The following is a 17256-nucleotide window of genomic DNA, read 5'->3' on the forward strand; positions in this document are numbered from 1 at the left end:
ACATGGCGCGGCGGCCGGGCACGCTGGGCAGCGGTGAGGGGCCGGCGGGGCGGGACGGGGGGACACGGCTGCCCGAGCCCTCCCTAAGCGGGGCCGAGGAGTCGCGGTGGGGGCTCGATCCAGCGGGTCTGCTGGCGATCCGGGACCCCGCTCTCTGCGGGTTTGCGTTCGCTGGCACGGACACCCTGTCTGGACGTGGGGGCGGGCGGGGGGAAGCCCGTTCGGTGTAGCTGCACATCCCTTGGGAAGAGTTCTAAGGGCAGAACTTCCCTAACTGGTGGGAATTCAGTTAATTTTTTTGAGATTGGACTCTTGCTGATGATTAATTCATTAGTGCTCTAAGTGGTTGTAAGAGGATTGACAGTGTATGTAATTTATATCAGGCTTTTAGAAAAAAATGTGTAGTGTTTGGGGTGCAGAAAGTTTAAATAACTCTTCACAGGAGTACATAATCACAGAATGGGTCAGGATTGAGACAGTTCTTAAATATCCCCAGTGAGTGAGACTCCAGGACCTCTCTGGGCAATCAGGTATCTCTTTGTGATACCTGCTAAATTGCACTTGCAGTTAAATGAGAGGCAGGACAGTGCGATGTTCCCAGGATTCTGGAGAGGGAATGGAAGGTGGCAGTGGGAGTTGTCAGTTGTCAGCACACCTGGGCTGCCCTGATCAGCCTCACTCAGGGCCTCTGCCCATTCTCACTGCCCACGAGCCCTGATTCAGCTCAGCCCTGCACTTTCAGCCCCCTGCTTCAGCTGTGCCAGGAGCAATACCTTTGCCACCAGTCCAGCTCTTGCCTCTGTCTCCTGGATGGACCTTGGACTTAACGGTGTGGCCTTGTCACCAGCCCTGTCTCTGGCCCCATCTGCTGCTGCTCCTGACTGGGTGCCCTCAGTGGACTCTGACCGCTTATGCGGGGCATTCTCTGTGAACCCTGCTTTGCTCTCCTTGTTCAGATCTGTTGGGCCTGTGCCCTGGTCCCTGAGAGCACTGCCTGTGCTGCAGTCACCCCGGGCTCCTGCCTCTGCCGTTGCAGAGAATGCTTGTTCTCACTGCTTCCAGATAAGAATTTGTATTAGAAATATGGTTTTTAAGTCGTCTTCTGTCAAAATAAAAGTCCATGTGAAACTGAAAACTGAGTTTTAGTGGATTAGGAAAAAATGGCCTTTTTTTTTTTTTTTTTAATTTTTTGCCCTTACAAAGATGTTACTTATTTTTCCCCAAAGAAAATTTCTCAGACAAAAGAACACTCCAAAACTTCCTTTGACTGTAGTTTGTGTGTTCTCTGAACAAGCTCATTGAGACACTCTTTCAGATGTGTACTTTGCTAAGTGTTTGATAATTCTATTATTTTGTAGTTCTCTTCAGGCAGCAGAAATGGAAAAGCTCTGTCTCCACACAAGCAAAAATGCCTCCTTGTGATTTTGTACCTGAAAAATACAAAGTAAGTCATGCATACTGCACTAAATTTAAATAAAACTGTATTACTGTGTTTGAGTGATAGACTCATCTGCTATAATAGTGCATTAAATATGATTATAAAAGTTGCTTCTTTGTGTAAAACTGAAGTGTTACAACCAGGATATAACCTGGTTGTAACCTGTAGGTGTACCTGTGTGACCAATCTGTACTACATTGTTCATTTGAAAACCTGTAAGGAGCGTGCAGAACAGCAGTCCTCCTTCAAAAGCTGAGTTTCAAAGGTTTGTAGAACCTTCTATGTGCCAGAATTTGTTAAAATCTTAGTTCTGTGAACAACAGCTGTAGAGAGCTGTAATCTGTGTGTTCCACTACAGTTATATTAGTCTGGATCTTTAGAAAGCATAAATGGGTACTGACTTTTTTGTTCCACTCAGTCCTATCCGTATGAACGCATGCAGAAGATTCGGGAACAAAATATTGTTCCTTCACTGCGAATGTATTACAAGAAGCCATTGTTGCTGCATCAAGGGCATATGCAGTGGTTGTTTGATTATGAAGGACGAAGATACCTTGATCTCTTCGCTGGAATTGTCACTGTCAGTGTTGGTCACTGTCACCCGTAAGTGTGTTGCTTTTTGATTTATGGTATAAAATACGGGAAGAGATAACCATGTTGGTTTTGTGCCTCATTAAACTGTGAGCCTAAAACCAGAACATAATTTACTGAATTTCATGTATCACTTACATTGAGCTTGACTTCTGCTGTGTTTTGAAGAATTCATTAATTTGGTCTGCTTGTTCATCCATCTGGCAAATGGTGCAGCATTTGCAGAATTAATAGGTGTGTGCATGTATGAGTGTGGAATGTGTGTGGAATTGAATTCCTTTGTCTTGTGCTGCATGCAGGAAGGTAACTATGGCTACCCAGAAACAGCTTGCTCGCCTGTGGCACACCACTAATATCTACATGCACCCATCGATCCACGAGTATGCTGAAAAGCTGACTTCTCTTTTTCCAGATCCACTGAAGGTACTTGGCTTCTGACAGGAGCAGGGGCTGGTGAAGAGGGTGCCTGTTTATGAGAAATATTTCTTAAATAAATGAGAGCCGTGACAACTGTAGAGAGAAAACCTTTATGGGGACTGTCAGATAAAGAGCGTGATGACCCTCAAGACCTTTCCTTTAGACCTTAATGTAGACAAGCATAATATCCCAAGCTCCCGTTCGGTTTGTTTTCTCCCTCCCTTCATCACTGTAAAGGGGCATTGCCAGCTTAAAAATTATTGAAGAAACTAAGAAGATGTTAACTATTCTTATATGCAGCTTGATCTTATGAAAATTCACAGTGAAAAGTATTTTACAGAATTTTGTGTAGTGAGCTTTGCTGACATTTAAATAAAGAAACCACAGAAATGTCACATTTCATATGCAGAGAAACAGCAGAAAAAAATTTTTGTTTTCAGGTAAAATAAACTGGTGATAAAATGAAACTGGGCTAGCGAAAGAGTATGAAGCTATTGCAATTTTAAAGATTGAAGGAGGGTTCAAAAAAAAAAATTAAAATTGTTATGTTCAGCTGGACCAAAGGCATTAGTTTCTTTCCATCAGTATTCCGTCTTAAGAAAACCTGTAAAGTGAAACCCATCAATATTCCATCTTAGGAAAATCTGTAAAGTGAAACTCTTTCAGACTTTTCTGTACTCTTCCTGAGCACATCAGTTTGATTTTAGTTCTCATCTATAGTGTAAGGGCGACACTAAGTTCATGGTGGTGAATTCACCCCCTGTGGCAGTAATGGGTTTTAGCTCATCGTGTTACAGAGTGACGTGATCTGATGCCTAACAAGACTGTGTGCTGTACTGATCCTAAGCAATCTCCCACAGGTGGTTTATCTGACCAACAGCGGGTCAGAGGCCAATGATTTAGCCATGTTCATGGCAAGGCTACACACCCGTAACTTCGACATCATCTCTCTCAGGTAATGCTCATAGATGTCTACAAAACTCCTGTGTGTGTGTGATCAGTCTCTATGTGCCTAAATCAGGAAATAGTAGGGAACTCTTTAACCCTCAGATCTGCAGGGAAGAATGCTATAGAAGTATTTTATCTGACAAAGAGTTGAAGTTGAAGGGAGTTGAAGTCTTGATACAGTATGGTAAGACTAGTTTGCAATAAAAACACAACCTGCAATTTTTGCCTATGTTACTTTGAAAATGGTCTGGTCTCTGTGTCTGAAGTGTGCTTTGGTGGACCTTTGTGCAGGCCCAGAGCAAGATTCAGCAATTGCTGCTTTCTCACTTCATTTCAGTTCTGCAGTGCCCCTTCGTGGGGATGCAGAGGTACCTCCGAACAGTGGAGTAGTGAACCTCATCAGGGAACTGCTCTGGCTGAAAGCTTGAGTGGTGAAAGGATTTTTTTTTATTTGTTTGGTTTGTTGCCTTGTTTTTCTGCCAGAGCCCTGAACCACAGCTCACTGCACAGGTACACAAACAGCTCTTCTGGCTTAATGACAGAGGTGGTGCAGGGGTGAGCACCAGTACAATGTAATCACCAGTGTAAGCAGTTCTCTTTGCTGTGTATCATTGGGAGCCTAAAACTTTAAAGTAGAAGGCTATGTTTTGAAGAGCTGTATTTTTCTGTTATTGTGTTTGTTAACATTGGGTACCCCCTTCGCTTGTATATTCTCATTAATGAACTTCTGATTTGTGTATAAAACTGACAGCAAACCACCATGTGATTTAATGATTGGCAGCATCTGTTAGAGAGAGCAGTGGTTTCCAAGATTCAAAGGACAGAGATGTTTGCTGTGCAGGGCTCAGGTGCTACAGCAGGACTTACTGAGACAGTGTCTGAATTGCTGTTGGTTACAATCATTGTTCTCTTCTCCTTGCAAACATTACCTCACAATTCTAACATTTGAAATTGCAGGAAGCCACTGCAGTTGGGCAATCGTGGATCTTCGAAAACCAGAGCAAAAAATGGCAGTAGAAATCTTCTTGTTTTGAGTGCAACAATGCACATTTTTGCCCATAATTTGTAGCTCAGAAGCATGCCTTCTCAGAATTAATATTGCTTCAGACTCTTCTTGGAAATGAATAATGTTCATCTGCTTTATTTGAACAGAGGAGCCTACCACGGAGGCAGCCCTTATACACTGGGTTTGACATCTCTTGGTTCTTATAAGCATGGTGTTGCCAATGGCTTTGGCTGTACAACAGTGAGATTTATTTATTTATCTATTTATTTGTTTGTTTGTTTTAAATAATTTGGGTAACTAACAGTTTATTTGAATATTTCAACAATTGGTATGTTTTCTGCACTCAAGTGCTTTATGGTCACTGATTAAACTGCAGTGTAGCTGTTTCTACTGTGTAAGCTCAACAGGAAGCAGAGTCCCTGTTTCTTCTCTGTGTAGTTACTTAGGCAATTTGGAGTTGGGACAACCGTAACATGAGGGGTCATGATTTGCAGTTTCACGCTTGGTGCTTCAATGGAAGTGTAGGTAAGGAGTGAAATAATAATGATCAGAGCACCTTTTCTCGTTTTTTTGGCAGATCTGTGCAAAGCTGCTTTTAAATGGTCTGAAGCAGAACCTTCCTTGTAATGAAAAGAAACCCTCTTTCAGCAAGACAGGAGATATATCTGTTAAGTAGATCCTTTGGGGTTAAATGGCAATATTTTATCTCCCTGCCCTTGAGCAGATGGAAGTAACCTTCTGTCTAGAAGCTGGCACTGCAACTCCAATCTCTACTGGTGATAGCTCAGCCACAGTACTGACTATAGGAAGGCTCATTTATAGCAGGTTCCCAGCCTGTCCCAGTGAGTTGCCTCAACTTATGTGCAGCAAGGATTAGAAAGCTGGAGTTCACCCTGCTGGGTCTGCCTGCCTACCTCTATTTTGCCGATTTTTTTCATACTTCAAATTATAGAAATACTGCCAGCAAGCTTAAAATGTTGGCATTAATCTTAGATAGCCAATAGGCTGACTAAGTTAAAGAACAAAACAATGAAAAAAAAATCAATTGAGTGTTGCTGGAATTGAGTGTTTTGGAACTTGTTGGTTCCAAAATCGTCTCTTTTCCATCAGTTTGTGAGGGGGAAGTTTGGTGTTATTCCCAGATCTTCTTTGTTTTGTCCTTAGTCATTAGATCAAAAGACCTCTTAGAAAGGTGTCATCAAAGCTGTAGCTATTTCTTTTATGCTTGACAGACAATGTTACCGGACGTTTTTCGTGGTCCATGGGGAGGCAGTCGTTGTAGAGATTCTCCAGTGCAAACTGTTCGAAAATGCAGCTGTCCTGAAGGTTGGTAAATGACAAAAAGCTTTTGGCTTTTAAATTAGAGAATACTAGAGAGCTGTGAAAATAGGTTACAGTTACATCCTCAAGAAAGGTAGACGTCTGATTAGGATTTGCAAGGGCAACCAAAGAAAATATTGCAGAGAATCTTAGGACTCTGCTTCCCAATGAGAAAAATCTGAGGCAGGTGATAGGTGATGCCTCATTCTTAGATTTCTTCTTGAAATCCCAACCTTTGTTTCCAGTATTTGTCATGATCAACTCTGAAACTCAGATTAACATATCTGGAAGAAGAGAAGTGTTGATGGTGTTTTCTGAAGTTTTCACAGCCTTCCAGCTTTTGGAATAAGGCAAATACTAGTGACAACCTGGAGCCAGTGATAGGCAAAAGTTTTATCTGGGGAAAACTTCCCATACACAACACAGTGTGAAAGCTCCTCTACTGCTCTGCTGTTAACAATAATTACAATAATTTTTATCCACTTTTCCAAAAAGTGCTCTTTAGTAATTTAATTCACAGGCATATGTAACAGAATGTTTTCTTTTTAGTTCTGCCCTCCCAGGAGCATTGCTTATACTAATTGCTTTGTTCTTTATTTCAGTGTAGACTGATATGCAGCTATATTCTCCAGAATCCTCGTACCTGCACTAATCTAAGGACTCTTTGTGTCTTATGCTGAAGTATACTAACCCCTGAGAAAATGTCTGCTTATCCCTTCTGCTGACAGAGATGATACTGACCTGTGTAATGAGTGTTATTTTCTGTCAGCTTTGCCTTGATGTTTTGGAACTGGCATTCCTTAGAGTATACACGGTTGAAAAGAAAAGAAGGGGCACTCTCCTTTAATGTTTAACCTTTTACAGTGTATTTGAGAAGTGATATTTACCATGTAGTCAGAAAATACTTGTTGCTTAGATGTGTAATTTCACATTTTGAAGCTAGTTTTATATCATATTAAATAAATTCCCTTTAAACTGTTTTCCCTGTAAACAGGTGTATGTCATGCAAAAGACCAGTACATTGAACAGTTCAAAGATACTCTGAACACTTCAGTGCCTAAGACAGTAGCTGGATTTATTGCTGAACCAATTCAAGTAGGTAGTTTGCCATTTCACGGTTGTGGTAGCATAAATCGTGTGAAATACTCAAATCATATATTCTTCAGCTACATCCTGAACATAGACTTTTGCTGATTCTTATTATAATTTTTTAATGCCTTAAGCCCCTCAAATGTTTGAAAGATTGGATGCACTGCCTTAAAATTTCAGCTTTTGCCACTGATTTCAATGGAGCTGAAATTTTGCTGAAACTATACACAGAATTGTGATTAAACACACACATTTCTTCTGCATTTAAATAGTGAGTATGATGCATGCTATTGTTTGGTTTCTAATACCTTCTTCCAATTTTCATACGGCTTTTCTCTACTGTTTCTGTAAACTTTAACTCGAACACCTTCCACATATTCCAAGTCATGTTGTCCACTATATTTTTAACAGCTTTCCAGCAAGTGGTGGCCACAGGGCCCATTCTCTTAGTGTTTCATCTGATGTTCAGAATAGCTGTATATGTGATTCTTCAGTAGGAAAAGTGAAGAATTTATCTTGGGCAAGAAAAAAAAAGTGTGAGAAATGTGACCCCAAAGAAAATTGGAGCAGTTCTCTGGTTTTGTTTTACAGTTCAGGAGTAGCATGGAATTGGATTTCTGATCCAAATGAAAACTGTCAAGGTAAAAAGAAATTGATGAAACAATGTTCTAAACAGATTAACCAAAGAAGAAATGTGAATTCTCTGTTCAACTTTGTCGTTGAACACAGTTTCTGGGTCTCCCTGTGCTAAGGTTTTCAAGGTCCTTGTTTTGGCAGTTTATTTTTAATTTCCTCATTCAGTCATCCAGTTCACGGTATAGCCTCACGAACATTTATACCAGCACAGCTAAGGAACAGCAGACAGCACTGTGGAATGGGAATGAGTGACCTGAGCAGAAGCTTTTTGAACCAACTTCATTGCTGAAGCCAGAAACTTGAGACAACAGTCTTGCTATTACCTGAGGGCTCCCAGGGTTTTTTCTTAGTGAATTTCCTGTTTCCTTGTTTGTTCCTGGAGACATTGTCTTTCTCTCTTGCCAGGGTGTTAATGGAGCTGTTCAGTACCCAAGAAATTTCTTAAAGGAAGCTTATCGACTGATACGGGAAAGAGGGGGCATTTGTATCGCAGATGAAGTGAGTTGGGTTTTTTTACATGAGAGCTCTAGAATTTGGGTTACCTCTAAAAGTTGTCACAGAAGAATCCAAATTAAATGCTATGCACTTCATAGCTTAAGTTTAACATGGTACACTTTTCTGAGTGTAGGAGCCTGCCCGTTTTTGCTGCCTTTGTTCTTATTTTAAGCAAAGGTAATGTTTGTAGCAGATTTCAGTCCTTGCCTTTTGGGAGCAGTTAATTTGCACAAATATGCAGGTAATAAATGCCAGTTGTGATGTGAGGTTTGTCACAATACCATTCCTCCTAGGAATGTTGTTGACATAAAATATAGAAGAGACTTGATTGCTGTACCTCTGCAAATATATTTTAGAAATAGAATTTCCTTAGCTAAAACTATTTTGAAATAGTATCAAAGGCTTCAAAGTGACTGTGATATATACCTCAAGCATTGCAGTGGCAGAAATCAGCAGTCTTGGAGTTGCTTTTAAATGTCATAAGCATCTGCATTTCTTCACCATTTTGACATGGAATCTGCATCTTATTTGTGCATCTCAACAGGCCTAAAATATGATGGTGTGTTATCACATGAAAGAAAAATCCAATTGTAATAAATAGTATTTTTTGCAGACCTATCTGAATAAGCTGACTCCAGATGTAGTTGCAGTTTAATGCAAATCAGTATATATTGTAAAGTGTGAGAAAGTGATGGGGATTTTCTCTGAATTTTCCTTTTGAAAGGTACAGACAGGATTTGGACGGACAGGTAGCCATTTCTGGGGATTCCAAACACATGATGTAGTCCCTGATATGGTTACTTTGGCAAAAGGAATTGGTAATGGCTTCCCAATGGCAGCTGTTGTTACAACCAAAGGTATGTGTTCTGTTCTGCTACGATTTAAAATAGAGTAATTACAAAATGTACTGCACAGTAGTTAGTTACTGAGAGATGTGAGCTCAAAAAGCTGAGTTTTATTAATAAGCTTTGTCTCAAAGTATCTTTTGACTAATTGGATTCTCATTACTCATTTGTTTTACCAAGTGTTGTGGAGGATGTGTCATTGAGCAGCATAGCTCAGGAATGGTTAGCAGATAAGGGTCACTGAGAAAATGTATCTACTGAGAGACGGAGTGCTCTTTGGGAGTTGTCTCCTTGATCATGCAGCCGAATAAGAATCAAAAGAAAGACCTTGTACTGCAGATAGGGAAGAAGAGTTGGAATTGTAGACATAGCTATGCACAAATGTAAGCAGCTTTAAAAAATTAACCAATCATGAGCTTGGCTTTTGCAATATGTATGAGCTTATTAAATGCCTTATAAAAATGACAGCTTATAGACAATAAATCGAACGCACTTATTGATCGCGAGGTCGTTGTGTCGTTTCTCCGTCCCCACAAAGTGTTGTGCTATGTTAGTACAAAGCTGTGTTTAAATGGGGCTATTTGTAAAACTGAAGGAGGAATGACCACATGAGTCATGTGTTGAGCTGGTAACAGAGCATGAAAATCCTTACAGAATTCAACATTTTACTATTCAATGTACTGCATGTTAGCCAGCTGCTTGATTCATACAAATGGATGGCTGAATCTAGTGAGGAAAGCTTGTAGATGTCAGATGACAGCATATGTTGGAGGTGTGATGTTTTTTAAAAAGTTTTTCTTTGGCATTTGCTAGACACTATAGGTTTTGGAAATAGTCATATTTTGCACAGATTGCTTCTAGGAAATCTTAGTGCATTGTCTCCAGTAGAATCAAGGTTGAACTGCACCAAATGTAACTTAATTAAAGCAGGTAAGTACAGTTACCAAACAAGGCAGAGGAAGCCACCAAGATGACCAGAGGGCTGGAGCACCTCTCCTGTGAGGAAACGCTGGGCGATTGTGTTTGTTCAGCCTGGAGAAGACAAGGCTTTGGCATGACGTAATTGCAGCCTTCTGGTACAAGAAAACTGTAAAGGGACTTTTTACAAGATCATGTAATGACAGGACAAGGGGGAATGGCTTCAAACTGAAAGAGAGTAGGTTTAGATTAGATACTAGAAAAAATTCTTTACTATGAGGGTGGTGAGGCACAAGAACAGGTTGCCCAGAGAAGCTGTGGATGCCCCATCCCTGAACTGTTGAAGGCTGGTTGGAGCTCTGAGCAACCTGGGTTACTGGAGGGTGTAACTGCCCAGGGCAGGGGGGTTTCAGGTTCCTTCCAACCCAAACCATTCTATGATTCTATGATACTATGATTCTATGAACTGAAAGAGTAACCAGTGTTGTCCTTTTTCTTTTAGAGATTGCAGATTCCTTGGCAAAAAACCTTCACTTTAATACATTTGGAGGAAGCCCTCTGGCCTGCGTCGTTGGAGCTGCAGTTCTTGATGTAAGGAGAATGTTATGTAAATTTATATACACCACACTTCCTTTTGTATCAAAAAATGGAAAATGTTTACATGTATGAAGTTCTGTGTGGGCAGTTTTGTAAATAATTGTATAAAGTGCATAAACATAGGCATGTATTATGCATACATGGCCAATGTGCTCTATGCATAGTACAAATTCTGATTAGGTTAATTACAAAAATTTTCAAATCTCTAGAAAGAATAGGAGCCCTCTAATTATGTTTGCAGAACCATCTTCATCTCCCTTCGGTTCTTTACTTCGTTAATAAAAATGTAGGAAAGTACTTTCTCAAACACCTTAGCTTACTATTTCATAGGACTACACAAATCCTCAGCTAAAGCAGATCTATTTTCTAGCACACATACTTAACAAAATTGTTTCAACTCAACAGCTTTTGCCTTATACCTAACAAAGGTCTGGTGGTTAGACAGTTAAAAATACTTAAGGTCAGAATTCCTTCTGGAAAAAAAAATCCCTCATGAAAAAGACAACACAAAAATTTGCAGCAAATTTCAGTTATTATCCAGTAGAAAATCAGTCAGTGGGTAGTAGGTCACTATTCATTTTATCTTGATCATGTACAGACCATTCGTTCCTGAATTCCACAGTTGATTACAGTTGATTGATTACAATTGATTACGGTTCCAGATTACAGTTACACTTTCTACTCATGTTACTTTCCCAAGTGTTTTGGGGGGTTTAAACTATTTTATAAGAAGGATGATCATATAATTAAAAACGTTTTGAAAAAAGTGTTCACAGACAAGAAAGAACCAGTATTTCAGAGTCTTTTCACTCTGAAGTAACTTGGAGCCTGGCTCTGAAATAATTCCATGGAGATTGTTGGATTCAGGAAGAATAAAATGGAGTTGAAAGAAAATAAAAAGAAGAAGAAAAGGAAAAACAACCACTTCTGCAATTATATAGGGGGGGCTGTTTATGTGATTTTTCTTAATGCAGACGTTATGTTCATACATAGTTTCTGTGTGGGTGCCAACATGTGCCTGCAAATCAGAACTTTGATAATTGAGGGCAAAGTAAGGAACAAAGAAAAGATTGTGATTAAAAGGCATGAGTGAATGAATATAACTGAAACACTCAAGTTGTTCCCTAAAAGGCTGCCTAGTACACATAGATATGCCTTGTCTAATATATTCTTCTCATGATACTGAGAAAGAATTAAAATATTTTGGTGACATTTTGAAAATAATCCTTCTGGTCAGGTATTTTCCAGTATGAGTGCACGTGAGCAATAATTACTGGATTAAACATAAGTAATCAGATAAATGTGAGAAATGCCACAGAAACTCAAAATACTACATTCAATTGTATTCTGATGCCATTAGGAGCCTGTAAGAGAAGAAAAATGTAAGCACTGAAGTAGTGAAGGAACACAGTCTCCAAGAAAGTGAGATAAATGCAGTTGTCAAGCTCAGTGGGGATTAACAAAATGTGTTGGAAGTTTTTCCTGTCATGGTACGTCATTTTAACCAGGCTATTGAAGAAGGTGGTCTACAAAAGAACAGTGAGGATGTGGGAACATACATGCTACTGGAGCTGGCTAAAATAAGGGATGAATTCGAGATTGTTGGAGATGTTCGTGGCAAGGGACTTATGATTGGAGTAGAAATGGTGACAGATAAGGTTAGTGTCTTACTTTATTCCTTTCAATTTACAGTGCCATTAGAAGTTTTATCACATTTTATTTCAGTTGAAATAGTAGGAATATTTTCTATTAAAAAGCAGCCAGTGAAGTGAGAAAACATGGCTCTGGCTAAAAATGAGCCAGAACCTTCCATCATTTGGCCATTTCACAAGCTTTGAGTAACCAATGACGTGCACCTTAATTGCATAAACTCATCAAAGCAGGTAAGTTATGATAAAATTTTCAGGTAGAGTTGAGAGTGGGATTTATTGAAGAGACCTGAATAGACATCTTTTCCATAGAACTAATTTAGAATATCTAAGTGAAGTTTAATATTTGCGTTCCTTAGGACAGTCGCTGCCCTCTTCCAGCTGAAGAAGTTGGTCAGATCTGGGAGGACTGTAAAGACATGGGGGTTCTGATCGGCAGAGGAGGGCTCTACAATCAGGTATTGAACCTCAGGTTATAAATAAAGCTTATTTTCTATCCTCATGAACTACATCTGAGATTCCCTCAAGTTAAATTAACTTCAGTTTAGTAAATAAACTAGAAAAAGTATACCCTTAGGAAGTATTTCTGTTTAATGTGTATTTTTGAATTGGGCAGGAGCTATTTTAATCTTTTCAAGTATGCTGGACTAGCTCAAAGCCTTGGAGTTTTCCTTCAGAAGGAGAACTTCCCCTAGAATACCAAGGTACTACAGTACCAAAGTCTACGTAAATTAGAAAAACACAGCAATATTCAGGCCTGCTAAGTCTTTCCTATAGTTTAGGTTATCACCTGACCTGTCAGCACTAAACAAGGCTGGTTTTGCTAGTTCTTTCAGTCTGGAGAGCTGATAACAGTCTATTTGTAATTTAAAAAAAAAAAAAAAATTGTTGATGGCAAGTTCAGCAGTGCAACACAGAAGTGAGGATTGAAGCCAAATGGGCATCAGCCCAACCAGCTGAGGATGCTGTACCCAGGACATCAGCTGAGGATGCAGTACCTCATGATGAGGTTGGGTCACTGCAGCCCTCTGACACAGGGGAAGCAGCTTCCCTGTGAGATGGAAGGTGGCTAAAGTAAATTATGCACTGCATCTGTCTCATCAGTTCTTTCCCAAGTCAAGAGCAGAACATGGGTAATAGGCTGCAGCTCAGTGTAGTAAAGTCTGATTCTGTCTAAGAGGGCTGTTCATCTGTGTTTGCTTCACTAAGGGCTGTGGGTGGGAAAGGCCATTATTCTGCTTTTGCTGTACTAAGTCATGTGACATGCTGACAGAAAAATTAAACTGGAAGTTTAAGATTCTTATGGAAGTTAAATACTCCTGGAAACATAGATCAAACACTTGGATTTAAGAGCCGATGTTCTTGCCAAGTTTAGCTGTACATATATCCCTTTCTGATCAACGTGCCTTCCAGCTATGGCACCCTAACTAAAGGATGCTATTTAGTGATTCATTCATAAAGCATTCTCTTAAAAGCCTTTAAAAAAAGCCTATAATAAACCACCAAATCAGCTGACACAATGCAAGAGGTTGGCACTCTCAGCAGATACCACTTTTCCCTGTGGCAAAGCTGCCAGAAAGGAAAATACATCTGTGTCTGTTCTTTCTTAAAACAAACCCACCTGAGATCTTACATTAGTTCTGTCTGCAGTAACAAAGCTGCAGACATGACCTACTCTAGTCAGTTCTTTTGTGGAGGCAGTCAGGTTATCAAGAGGAGAGTCGTGAGTCAGATGCAATTAAATGCATTCAAGTCCAAAATTGCCCCACTTCAGAGTGCACTTATCATAAGCTTCAGTCTCTGCTATGCTGTTCTCCTTTATTATTTTTCCACAGTTTTTTTGGAGCAGAAGGGGAGTGCTGACCTAGATGGGTTGCTTGAAACTGTATTCTTTCCAGACAATTTTTAGGACTTCTTTTTCTTTTTTCTTCTCTCTCCTCAGACATTGAGAATTAAGCCCCCTATGTGCATTACTAAAAAGGACGTCGACTTTGCTGTGGAAGTATTCCGTACTGCTTTACAGAGACACATGGAAAGAGCAGCTGCAAAGTAGATTTGATTTGTTTCCTTGCCTAGCTACACATCTATTATGGCCTTATCCAAGAACCCTGACTGGATTAACTGAGTGTCAGATGAAGACACAGATATATATTCTTCTTTCATCTGTGACAGTCACATTGAAATTGGTCGTTTTTAGACAGAGTGACAGAAAGAGCCCCTCCAGTGACTCCAGTCTCTGTCAGATTTTGCACAGTCTCTAGCTGAGAATCACCCTAAGCAAAAGGAAACTGGAAGTTTCAGAGTTAAAACTATGTACCCTGACTACAGGGATACACTGTAATTAGAGCATTACTAGGAGTTTGCACAAAGTTGAAATGTTTCTAATTACAGTAATTATTTTTATCATGGGGATTAGAATCCAGTCATCACCCTCTCCAAAATACACTTTTCTTTTCCTCCTGCTGCTTTTGGGATTGCACAGCACACCCATTAATCATTTAGCAAAGGTGCAAACTCTGGCTGGTGAAATAAAATGTTGTTGCTTTCTTACATAATCACTGTTTTTAGTGTTTTAGTTCATTGCTTACTTCAGTTTTCAATAAAAAAAAAAAAAAAGTGGTATGGACAGTCAGCAAGAACTGGACATTTATAATTTCACTTCAATTCAAACTTTAACATTTGAATAATTCCTTGACTCAATAAAGTACCACGTCAGCCTGGGGAGAAGAGTATTCTTGGGGAGTCTGCTTTTTGTGATAAATTGAACCTTTAGAGGAACTTAAGTAACACAGTATCAGTGCGTCTGGGAATCTCCTTCTACAAGTTTCCTAAACAATATCCTATAGCCCTTGCAGAGCACTGCTTTCTTCAACTGCATTGACAACTCCCGTGTACAATCCAATTCCACTCCAAAATCAGGTGTTTATTATCCCACCATTTTTTCAAGTGCTACTCAAGATCAGGTAGATTAAGCATTTAAACATAAGTGCCATGTTTCTTCATTAGAAATCAGAACAAATTCATTTGTTTATGCCACTCATTTTTTTCTCCCTCACTTATTCCAGCAAGACTCTTCCACTAGACCATTTTTCCAACACCTGCTGTGGAGGTAGATGTACAAAACAAATAGGAATTGTCTAAAGTGATTAAACAGCTTTGTCATCTTAGTCTCTCCCTTCTGTCTGCTGCTTAATGTAATTTAAGTAATTTAAGGATGGCAGAAGAAAAGCCTGTGTTTCTCCATGTCTTGGTTACGTTTCATCTTTGATAGAGGATCAAAGAAGTACAGGCCCTGCTACTGGTTACGTGCACCCTGAGATAAGCCTTCTCAAAAGACAAACAGCCAGACAAGTGTCAAAATAATTTATTATTTCCCATCTGTGGGTACTTTATCCATGCAGGTTTCTACAGGAATACAAGGTGAGTAGCTTTGAGTTATTATCCCCATTCTCAGAGTGAAAGATACTGCGAGGTTAAGTGGCCTTAACTGGAAGGAGCCCCTGCCTCGACCGTGCCACCAAACCACTCTGTGATTAAAGAAAGGCTGAAAAACCCAAAAGAAAACACAGGTTCCTTCACAAGATGGTATTCCTTTTGTTGCATCTTCATTTTTTTCCCAAATTGGTACCTGCTTGTTTTGTTAAACTCCAGACATAGGCAATGTGCATGTTTCAGTTTTCAGAGAGTTTTAATTTATGATGCTGAAGACTGTCAGTGTAGCAAAGTCCTATCTGTTTTTGCGTTTCTCTTTTTTGCTTCTGGTGTTTACAGCTTCGTTTGCAACTGATGTGGATGTTGCTTTTGCATGGTTTGTGGCTTTTAGGTGTTCAAACAATTTATTTCGGGATGGAAATGTACAGTTGCAGGTTACACAGATGATGGAAACTTCATTCTGCAACGATAAAAAACCCAGAATGCTTCACATTCATATCGAATATGTAATAAGTGTAATACACCATATGCAGTTTCTCTTAGACAATGAAATGTGAATAAGTTCTTTGTTTCTATCACCAATACTGATTAACAAATAAATATATGAATTTTTTTTAAAACCTGCAGATACAACTTCTTGATACTTCAAAGAAGTCTAAGTAAAACTAAGAACAACAATGGAAGCCTTGCAAATCTAATTCAAGGTAGAGAATACTTTTGACCTCACTGACTATACGCATTATTCTTTGGGCTCTCAGATGTAATGAATTTAATATGTCCTAGCCATACTTACTACAAAATTTTGCTCTCTCTGGGAAGCATCTATATTGGGGAAGATGCAAATATTACTGCCTGTCGCAGCTTTGTCCTCAGATGTTTAATTTATTTGAACTGCCTTGGATACAGAACTTTAGCAACTTTAGCAAATCTCTTAGAACTGAAGCTTAGTCCTGCTTTTCTCCACAGGGACAAGAGCTGAAATTCCAGTCTCCTAGCTTCTAATAAAAACACAGAAATAGAATTTGTGGACTAGAGGTGATCAAAACAACCAACATTGTTTGTAGTAATATAACCACCATATTTTACCTTTCCTGTGAAGATAGACTGAGAGAGCTGGGTTGTTCAGCCTGGAGAAGAGGGCTCCAGGGAGACCTCACTGCAGCCTTCCAGTGCCTTAAGGGAGCTTATAAAGGGGAGGGAGAGGGACTTTTTTATGTGCAGAGTGCGACAGGACAAGGGGTAGTGGTTTTAAACTGAAAGAGAGTAGGTTTTTATTAGGTATTAGGAAGAAATTCTTTACTGTGAGTGTGGTGAGGACTGGAACAAGTTGCCCAGAGAAGCTGTGGATGCCCCATCCTGTGGAAGTGTCCAAGGCCAGGCTGGATGGAGCTTTGAGTAACCGGGTGTTAGTGGAAGGTGTCCCTGCCCATGGTAAGAGGGTTAGAACTCAATGATCTTTAAGGTCCCTTCCAGCCTTAACAGTTCTATGATTCTATTTTAAATAGTGTAAGTAATTTGACATACCGTTGCTGGGTTCCCTGAAGATGCCTTAGCACACTTTTTTCCTTCCTTGACTTTCTTCCCTTTAGGCTTAGTGCTGTTAATAGACAGAAACCAAGATCAGTGCACAGCAACATTCAACTTCTACGAGTTTCTGATGCTTTTCAGTTATCAGTTTCTCTGCTGCTTTCCCCTGTTCTTCCTTCACACAACACAATGTACGTGCATCCAGAAAAAGAATTATTTAATTTATACAATCAATTGTTCATCTCAGTACGTTGAATCAGCAACTGGTAAGTGATATGGCAGCGATTTGCAGTCAAACACCACTTCCAAAGAAGGTCCTACACTCTTTGTTTAGTATCATATTTATTC

General features: G+C 39.7%; 2 protein-coding genes across 3 annotated transcripts in view; one reads left to right on the plus strand and one right to left on the minus strand.

Annotated features, from left to right (window-relative positions):
* AGXT2 (alanine--glyoxylate aminotransferase 2) lies at positions 1-16001 on the plus strand. 2 transcript variants are annotated; one of them, XM_050329272.1, is made up of 15 exons: positions 1-33; positions 1359-1444; positions 1857-2041; positions 2329-2452; positions 3307-3401; positions 4547-4640; positions 4978-5067; positions 5633-5726; positions 6715-6815; positions 7851-7943; positions 8665-8797; positions 10206-10294; positions 11809-11958; positions 12309-12407; positions 13892-16001. In XM_050329272.1, exons 1-15 carry the CDS (start codon positions 3-5, stop codon positions 14000-14002), a joined length of 1575 nt encoding a protein of 524 aa, XP_050185229.1. In that variant the 5' UTR covers positions 1-2; the 3' UTR covers positions 14003-16001. The 2 variants fall into 2 exon arrangements, with proteins under 2 accessions (XP_050185229.1, XP_050185230.1); XM_050329273.1 differs by lacking the exon at positions 4978-5067.
* Positions 15298-17256, minus strand: part of DNAJC21 (DnaJ heat shock protein family (Hsp40) member C21) — a 13035-nt gene continuing 11076 nt past the window's right edge. The window contains exons 11-12 of the mRNA XM_050329271.1: positions 16906-16978; positions 15298-15841 (exon numbers count right to left, since the gene is read on the minus strand). Of these exons, the coding sequence (XP_050185228.1) occupies positions 15677-15841; positions 16906-16978 (238 nt within the window). The 3' untranslated portion in view covers positions 15298-15676. The remainder of the gene's footprint in view (positions 15842-16905; positions 16979-17256) is intronic.

Source organism: Myiozetetes cayanensis, unplaced genomic scaffold (assembly GCF_022539395.1).
Source record: "Myiozetetes cayanensis isolate MyiCay16 unplaced genomic scaffold, myiCay2020 scf4, whole genome shotgun sequence".
In the NCBI taxonomy this organism is placed as follows: Eukaryota; Metazoa; Chordata; class Aves; order Passeriformes; family Tyrannidae; genus Myiozetetes; species Myiozetetes cayanensis.